At 40.3% G+C, this 9,291-nt stretch overlaps 1 protein-coding gene across 2 annotated transcripts; it reads right to left on the reverse strand.

Annotated features, from left to right (window-relative positions):
• Positions 1 to 275: 275 nt before the first annotated feature.
• On the reverse strand, positions 276 to 8,935 carry LOC146972565 (alpha-N-acetylgalactosaminidase-like). Of its 2 annotated transcripts, none has more exons than XM_085802953.1 (9): positions 8,807 to 8,935; positions 6,828 to 6,984; positions 5,970 to 6,110; positions 5,060 to 5,271; positions 4,866 to 4,960; positions 3,489 to 3,650; positions 2,421 to 2,618; positions 1,872 to 2,012; positions 276 to 598 (listed from the first exon to the last, which is right to left on the reverse strand). In XM_085802953.1, exons 1-9 carry the CDS (start codon positions 8,844 to 8,846, stop codon positions 413 to 415), a joined length of 1,332 nt encoding a protein of 443 aa, XP_085659079.1. In that variant the 5' UTR covers positions 8,847 to 8,935; the 3' UTR covers positions 276 to 412. The 2 variants fall into 2 exon arrangements, with proteins under 2 accessions (XP_085659079.1, XP_085659080.1); XM_085802954.1 differs by having other exon boundaries at positions 6,828 to 7,005; positions 8,833 to 8,862.
• Positions 8,936 to 9,291: the final 356 nt, after the last annotated feature.

Genomic DNA, 9,291 nt, shown 5'->3' on the forward strand with positions numbered 1-9,291 from the left:
GAGAACCTACTTGTTGACCTTTACCAGCCCAGTTTGAACATTATACTCTTGTTTGGGGGTAAATAAAATACACTGTGTTCTCACTGCCTCACTGATTTGACCCAAACAAGTTCGATCAGCCACACAATTATGTTTTTTTTTTATACGTTTACTGTTTTAACCTCCAACCTTTAATTTTAATTTATTTGACTCCATGGAACATCAGGAAAATTTATTTCAACAACAACATCTAGACAAAATTACTTAAAAGTTTCCTGCTGAGACAAACAGCATAAAAAAATTCAGTGGTTTTAATCTTTAAAAGAAAAAGTTCATCGGAGCACATTTAGCGTTAAAGATTCAGAGAAAAACAACAACATCAGCCCAGTGATGAGATGAGTCTGTCATTATTTAACGTCCCGGCTCGTCTTCTTTAAAACAATGAGTGACGACCAGGTCCGGCTCTGTGGCGGTCTCTGAACTGTGACGTCCTCCTGTGGACGGACTCGGCCTGTGGGTAGACGTACCACATGACCACACCTGACGGGTTGATGGAGACGGTGAACTCTGTGGAGACGTTCAGTCCCGTCACCGTGGAGCCAGCGAACACGTCGTAGGCCTGGAAACAAGAGCAAATCAAGTAGATGAAGAATAAACTCACATTGTTATAATGGAATATCAATAATTTCATGTTGTCTGCATTGTGTTTATGCGCCCTGATTTAAGCCACACACACACACACTCTCCAGACCAGTGTTACAATCTCACTGTGATGTACACATCAAAACAGACTTTGTTGATTCAACACTCATGTCATGAATCACTGAGCAGAGTCACAACAACACACTGAAAATAATCAGTAATACTATTATTACATCATCACTCATATACTGTATTACTGAGTCATCATTTATTACACTGAACAACCTCCTGTTCTGAGAAAAAACCTGGTGCATGCTGGGAGGAGGATTCCTGATGATTAACTCGCTATGAGATAATAACAGAACATTACGAGACAGAGTTGTTTTCGGGGTAAATACAGAGACTGCTTGCTGAAAAACTACCCCTGAAGGCAACGCGCATCAGCGATTTTGTCAGAATTTCCCTCTAAAACAACTCTGTGTCGTAACGTTGTGTTATTATCTCATAGTGTGGTGAATGTGCAGGTCACAACTTGTCCACAAGAGCATTTTGGAGTTGTTGGATTGTGTATTTGCTGAGTTTGATGAGGGAAACCAAGAAATCCCATGAGCCTCCGTAGCGTAGCTCTGAGCAGCTCACGGCTCTGCTCCGCCGTTCTAAAAATAGCTTGCATCGACAATTAAAGGGACAACGAGGAGTTTTGGAAAAGCGAAGCGTTTTCACACTACATTTATGAGACTCCGCGCGCACCGTGAAATTCTTTGACCGGTGCAAGACAGACTCATGTTTTCATTCATCAAGAATTAAAGTCAGAGGTTGAGAGACGATCACATATCGTCGTAGTTCCGATCATAAACGGCGATTTGGCGGCGTTATTCTCATGACTTGCCACGAAACCGAAAGTAAAGAAATGCTGGTCGGCTCGACCAGCATTTCCGCCCCCACTAATAATAACAAAATAACGATAGAGACAAAACTATATATTTATTGAAAATGGGCCCATTAACAAGTGTGGGTAACGTAGATTCATCCACATTAACGTGAGACTTTTTTATAACCAAATAGAAACTCCTCGTTGTCCCTTTAAAGGTAACGAACCTACTGCTATGACTATAGGGATTATGGCAATGGGCCAATTTGCCAAAATGTTGAACTATCCCTTTAATCAGTGGCTGAAAGAGTTGATTGGTTATTCCGTTAGTGAACTAATCATGTCAGTGCACACAGACGAACACGGCTGGAGGACAAACCTCGTAGTTTCCAGGTTTATATTTGAGTTTCTCCAGAGAGCAGCGGTAGAGCAGCGGCATGTCCGTCCTCCGGCTCAGGAACACCAGGCTGCTGGCCGACTGAGACAGAGGCCGCCAGTACACCTCGATACGACTCTTCTCCTGCTCACACACACACACACACACACAGATAGAACACAGAGTGTTTATTGTCATTTGCACAGTGGAAAGGTGAGTTTCCCTGACAATGAAATTATTACTTTGCTGTCCTCGTCATAGAAAGCCAGCAATTATAAGAAAAAAACTAGATAAAAAATAGACAATTAAAAGCAACAATAATACAACACAACAACAACAATGAGCAGCAATAGTAATAAAAGAGATAAAAGAAGACAGAAGGAGGTATGATGTGTGTGTGTAATATGCACTATGTATAATAATAAATAAATAAATAAATAAATAAATAGTGTGCAAATTGTGCATGTGCAAATGAGGTGCTACTGTGTGATAAATTATCTGTTAGTTTATCGTAAATAACCTGATGCCTCTGATGATGACAATGATGCTGACCTGCAGCAGGCGTCGTCCCTGGATACCCAGCGGGTCCTGGTTGATGGCGATGGCCACTTTGTTCTGCAGGATGGCCCTGGCGCTGTTGTCCAGGTCTCGCAGGTCGTTGGACATGATGAGCGGCGACGCCATGACGGCCCACAGAGCCATCTGGGAGCGAGCCTGGTCCAGGCTGAGGCCGAAGTTACCGATGATCAGCTGAGGAGAGAGAGGAGGCAGGCGGAGGGATCATGAAAGCATTGTGTACATATACAGTTATTCATTTGATATCCTTTGGTATGTGCATGTGGGGCGATACAACCCTACATATGTACTTGATTTTTATATTTATTAGTATTGATGTACGACGTACATATGTGATTATAATTAGTGGTACATGGTAGCATTTTTCTCCAAGTTTTTGGTTTTATAAAATATGTACCATTGCTTCGAGATCTCTGTTTCCTGTTACTTTGGTGACATCGGAGGGATTTTTTGACTATCACCTGATATGAACGTATTAAGATGCCTCTGGTACTGATCACATGACTGTATGATGGTGTTTTGTATACCTGATGATAGTGTCATGTTACTGTTGCCATAGCATGCTTGTGCACATATTTTTTCTTATTTTTCCTATATATTCCTAATTCCTAATATTGTGCATTCAAGATGTCTGACCTGATTGATCATGTGACCCAAGAGTACTTCTACTTCCATTTCTTCTTTGCTTGGATGTAGGTACTATCTAATTTGTGAATGAATTCTTTGTAACAAGGGGTAGACAATATAAGTTTTATTTTATTTTTTGTTTTTATGCTCGATAAATGAAAGAAAGAAAGAAAGAAATAAACTAAACTAAACTAAATATTAGCGGCTCGCTTTCTTCACCTGTGTTAGTCTGAGGAAGGGCACTTGAGCCCGAAACGTTACTCCCTTTGGGTGATAATAAATTATTTATTGCTCTGGAGCTTTTCGCTGGTGTGCGGATTTTTCCTTTTTCATCATACGAGGGATCATGAAACCCTGATGGTTTTTGGAGAGAGGGAGGTCACCGGAGAGATCGGCTGCGTTCGAACCCCGTCGTACCATGTCGGGGTCGTTCCAGCGCCCCGGTCCCGCAGCCGGCTGCAGATCATCCTGGTTGCTGGAGAACCAGTCGACGATGCCCTGCAGACTGTCCCAGGAGTCCTGGATGTCATCGTAGTTCCTCCACAGGTGACAGATGTCCCCCAGCAGAGTGTAGTTCACCTGGTAGCAGCAGGAAACACAGAGTCTTATCATCCAGTCGGCAGCAGAGAGAGAGAGTCTACAGTCTACAATATAAAGCAGCTGCAACAGTATCAACCTCACTGAAGATTCACTGTAAATAACTAAAAATCATATCATAGACCAGACAAGAAATTTGACTTTTGGCTCCTTATTGTTTATACATTTGTTGAATGTGCTTTTATTTTGAAAGACTTTTGTTTTGAAACGTGCTTATCTTACTTGAGGAGTTCACAGTTCACTCCCTGTCAGTGGTTTTGAGGGCACCAACTGAATTTGTACACCTGCATTTCCTTCACATCACAGTCATAAGTCAATAAATTCATAGTTGCACCCATATGTTAAAGTTTTTTTTTTTTTTTTTTTAAAGTATTTGATTCGTGTGCATTTAAAATGTTTTAGCTTGCAAATCGTTATGACTTTGTGACATTCACTGTGTTTGAATTATTTTTTACTGTTTTGATCCTTTTTTTTTTAATTATAAGATCTGAATACTTCTTCTAGCACTGATGAGTAAACAGCAGCAGCTCTGTGACACGAACTCAGAGCTTCAGTTTACACTGTGTCAGGTTCAGTTTGGGTTCAGCTCAGGCTCAGTTTATATTGTCCTATTACACTGATTAACAAACAAATTCAAATCGCCTTTTGCTTTCATCACACACACTTGTGATACCACGCAAACTTTCCCTGTTGCCCTGGTATGCAAGCAGCATAAGCATTTTAGTAGTAGGTTCTAGAAAGTTAGCATGTAGCCTATAACATGTGTCTTTGGTATGTTACATTAAACATAATAGTTTTGTAGTGTGTTAATAGTGGTACAACTTTTTGTAATTACATCTTTATTTGTTCAATGTGCTACTTTTAGGGACTTTTTTTTTTTCAAATTGGCAACATCAGATCTGTAAAAAAAAAAAATCTATATATCAAATGTATGACTGTATTTAAATGATATCGAATGTGTTTTATTCAGACTTGAGGCTTGTATCGTCCACATTCTTAAGAGCTGTCTGTCTCTTTGTATCGCCATAATCCACACAAAGCAAAAAGTGTAAGAGTTGCTTTAACTGGGTATTTTTAACAGTTTATACAGGATAGTTAAAATAATCCTTTAGTTTTACTGCAGTAGCATCATCCTGGTCTCAGAGTCAGTTCTGTTATTGAACCCTGGTCCAACAGTGACACAGTGAGGACACTCACATCGGGGGGAAGTCCTCCCAGGTAGGCGGGCCAGCTGCAGGAGTAAACCATCGGTCTGCCTGTAGCGTTCAGAGCCTTGGACATCCGAGGGTAACCTGCAGGACACGAGACAAACGGTCTGTGGCTGCTCCGTATCTATACATTTACATTCAAAACATGTGTGAATTCAGTAGATGAGTGGACGTTCTTCTGACCAAGCATCTGCTCCGCTGGGTTGGACCAACAACCATCAAACTTCAGGTAGTCCACCCCCCAGCTGGCAAAGGTCTGGGCATCAAGCTCGATTTTGTCCAGCGTGGTCCCGGGGTAGCCCATACACGTGTGGTTGCCCATGTCTCCATATATGCCCAGCTTGAGTCCACGGTCATGGACGTACCGCGCCAGTTTTGCAATGCCCCCTGGGAACCTGGAGGAAAGAAGGAAACCAGTTTAAAGGGATAGTTCAACATTTTGGCTAATTGGCTCATTGCCATAATCCCTATAGTCATAGCAGTAGGTTTGTCGGTGCAAGCTATTTTTAGAACGGCGGAGCAGAGCCGCGAGCTGTGAGCTGTGAGCTGCGCTATGGAGGCTAATGGGATTTCTTGGTTTCCCTCATCAACTTATCAAATACACAATCCAACAACTCCAAAACGCTCTGGTGGACAAGTTGTGTGGTAAATTCATGCAAAACCGCTGATGCACGTTCCCGTCTGGTGCAGTTTTTCGGCAAGCAGTCTCTGCATTTGCCTCTAAAACAACTCTGTCTCGTAACGTTCTGTTATTATCTCATAGCGTGGTGAATGTGCAGGTCACAACTTGTCCACCAGAGCGTTTTGGAGTTGTTGGATTGTGTATTTGATGAGTTTGATGAGGGAAAACCAAGAAATCCCATGAGCCTCCGTAGCGTAGCTCTGAGCAGCTCACGGTTCTCCTCCGCTGTTCTAAAAATAGCTTGCACCGACAAACCTACTCCTAAAACTATAGGGATTATGGCAATGGGCCAATTTGCCATAATGTTGAATTATCCCTTTAAACACTGAACGTGTCTCAGATATCGTCCAATGATTCCTGGATGTTGGTGCAGGGCGCGACGGGACTCTGAGGGACGTGATGTGGACCGACCTGGAGGGTTCAGGCTGCAGTCGTCCTCCCGCGTCTCTCTGCATGGACATCCAGCAGTCGTCTATGATCACATACTCGTAACCCAGCTCCTTCCAGCCGTCCTCCACCAGTCGGTCCGTCATGTCTCTGAACAGACCCTCACTGTGGACAGACAGAGGGGACAGTAAATGAGTCAGTTGTGTATTATTGTGTGTATTTTTATACATACTTCCTGTTTTTTTGTTTGTTTTCTACATTTCTTCTCAACTTTATTGAAAGTTGCGATAACAAACAAAGAATTCAGATCATTCCAGTTAACATTTTGTGCAATAGTAACAGTATAGTTGCATACATAAGACAGCTTAACAAGAGTCAAATAAAAGAGAGAAAATAAACAAATGAACACAATAAAATCCTGGTGTGACAGACTTCGTAAATAAAATGAGATTTGTAATTATAATTGTTGTGACAGATTATTGGTTAAAAATGTCTAAGTGGATATTCATTATTGATAAACATTTCTTATTTGTAGGAGACTTAAAATAATAATCAACTTCAATCAAAAACAGCTTAAATGATGGTGATGAATTTTGAAATTTACATTTATGGATGTAAAATTTGCCTAATAAAATATAACGGTTGACAATCTTTTCTTTGAATTCGAAATAAGTAATACTGTAATGTTCTTCCCATCAATGTTGATTTTATGTTTTGTTGTACATACAGTACTTCCTGTTTAGTTTATCTTCTTCTTGTCAGGTTGACCTCATGTATTTCAGTGTGGGCAGAGCTGATTGTTTGTGTGTGAACAGCACCACCATGTGGACACTTGTATATCACCACATTATGATGTTATGATACAAAACCAATGTGTCAAACCTGATGCAGTTCTTTGGGTCGTCTTTACAGTCCACGTCACAGCGAAAGCGTTCCCAGGCCATCCATCCCATTGGTGGCGTCCTCGCCAGTCCGTCTTCCATGGCCACGGTCAGGGAGACCAGGACCAGAAGCTGAATCACCGTTAGAGACCCCATTCCTGAGAGAGGAGCAGCATAAACTCATCGTTATTATGAGACTGTGACCTGTTGCATATCAGATTGTTCTGCTCTGTCGGGGTTTATATCCTCAAACTGTCCTGATGCACATGGTTTTATTATGAGTATCGTGTTTTACAGTGTGTTGTTAATGCTGCACAGTTTATTCAGCACAGAGAGGATCTGTGTGTCTGTCTCTAATCTTATCTTCAACGTAGATTTCAAAACCCACTGTAAATACCTCCGGATCATAAATCAGGTGAGTTCACTTCCAGAAAACAGACTTTGAGTGTGTTTGTATTTCAGTAAAGAAGCTGCTGTAGGTCTGAAACCTCCTCACTCAGTGCAAGTTGCCTCGTAAAACCTGGAAAATTTAGTTTTAAACAAACTAAACTCAAACAGGAGGAAACATCGCCTCATCTGTTTGCACTATTTTGTTTTTAAATATTTTAAATACTTCCATTTAAATCACTGTTTTACTCCTTTCTTTCTTTCTTTCTTTCTTTCTTTCTTTCTTTCTTTCTTTCTTTCTTTCTTTCTTTCTTTCTTTCTTTCTTTCTTTCGTACGCTTTTGCTGTATTTCTAGGCCCAATACTGTGTGACACTGTGGTATTGTTCAAACTCACATACAGGATTAGGCTATTCGTTCATCTAGCACCTATTAAGAAGAAGGCTTCAGTGCTGTGAAGACACAAATAAGCTGCAAACAGTGGGGGCTAACATTAACACATTGAAATATAGTTAAATGGTTAAAGGCGAACATAGTAGAGCTGTAACAATTTATCGATTAATCAAACAACAATCGATTATTAAATTAATCGTCAACAATTTTGATAATCGAATAATCACTTTGAGCAGTTTTTTAAAGAAAAAAAGTCCAAATTCTCTGATTTCAGCTTCTTAAATGTGAATATTTCTGGTTTCTTTGTTCCTTTATGACAATAAACTGAGTATCTCTTTGGTCTGTGGACAAAACAAGACATTTGAGGACGTCGTCTTGTGGTTTGAGAAACAGTGATTGACATTTTTCAATATTTTTTTTAAATTTTATTGACCAAACTACTAATCGATTAATCGTTTAAATAACTGACGGATTAATCGATAATGAAAATATTCGTTAGTTGCAGCCCTATAGTGTAGGGTGCAGGAGCAGAGGCATTTAAAACAAGGGATGCAGATGGAGAAAATAGATACATTAACACAAAGCTGAGAGGTTATATGAATGAGATTGAGCAGATTTGTAGGGGGAAGTTATTCCACATGGTCGAGTCGGTCACCTTTTGTTAGGAGATCAGAGATGTAAGAGGCTACGAGGTCATTTGGAGGTTTGGTTAATAATCTTTGAATCAACAGTTAAAGGTCTGTAGATCAGCATATTTCTGATTTTGGCAATATTTATCAGTTGCAGGAAACAAAGAACAAGGTTTAAAAGACAGATTCATGGCTGTGGAAGAGATATTTGATATTAATGTCATATTTATACATAAACAGGAACCGTCACTGTGCAGACACAGTTCAGATATTTTGCCCATATCCTACTAACAGATTCAATGACTTGTGTTATATAGTATCCTCAGAAGTAGAGAAGTCTGAGGATAACAACCAAATGGTGAATCTGTTTTGTTAGGCCTATAGGCTATAGACAGAGAGAAACAAACTTCTGTTTCCTTATTACAGCATGAACTCTGACCCTGTTGAATATCTTGTCCAGAGGAGAAAAACAGTAAGTGGAGCAGATCCAAAGACCACATCTACACACACACATTCACGCACACACACACTAACTGTATCTTAATGTTATATGATTAAATGGCAGCGTCTTACCTGTTAACCTGAAGCTGCAGCTGCACTGTACACAACTCATCTAAACGGTCACATGACCTCCCCCCCTGCTTCTTCCTGGATCTCCGAGCAGCGGCACGCTCCTTTGCTCTCTTCCTTGTAAGGTAGGTGTCATGTCACGTGACTTGGAGTCACATGATCAAACAGGAAGCTGTGGTGTTTTTTTCCCCACTGCTTCAGTTTCACTCTGCTCACACAAGAAATGCACACACACAAGGTGTTTGTGCTGTAATAAAACATTAAACCTCAGACAGAGAGAGTTTTGTGTGTATAAGACACTTTTTAAATGTTTTGTTACCTATTAGGCTACCACCTGTTTTGTGTGGTAATGAATGAGTATCAGTGCGCCTGTTTACAAGTTTATCTTTAGAAAATACATAGAGATGAAAAGTCAAAATTAAACTTAACTAAATTTTACCATTGATTGTTGGTTATTTTAATCTAAAATATTCAATCATTACAGAAAT

This window comes from Trachurus japonicus, chromosome 16, assembly GCF_045865225.1.
Source record: "Trachurus japonicus isolate A0001 chromosome 16, Traja_1.0".
Classification (NCBI taxonomy): domain Eukaryota; kingdom Metazoa; phylum Chordata; class Actinopteri; order Carangiformes; family Carangidae; genus Trachurus; species Trachurus japonicus.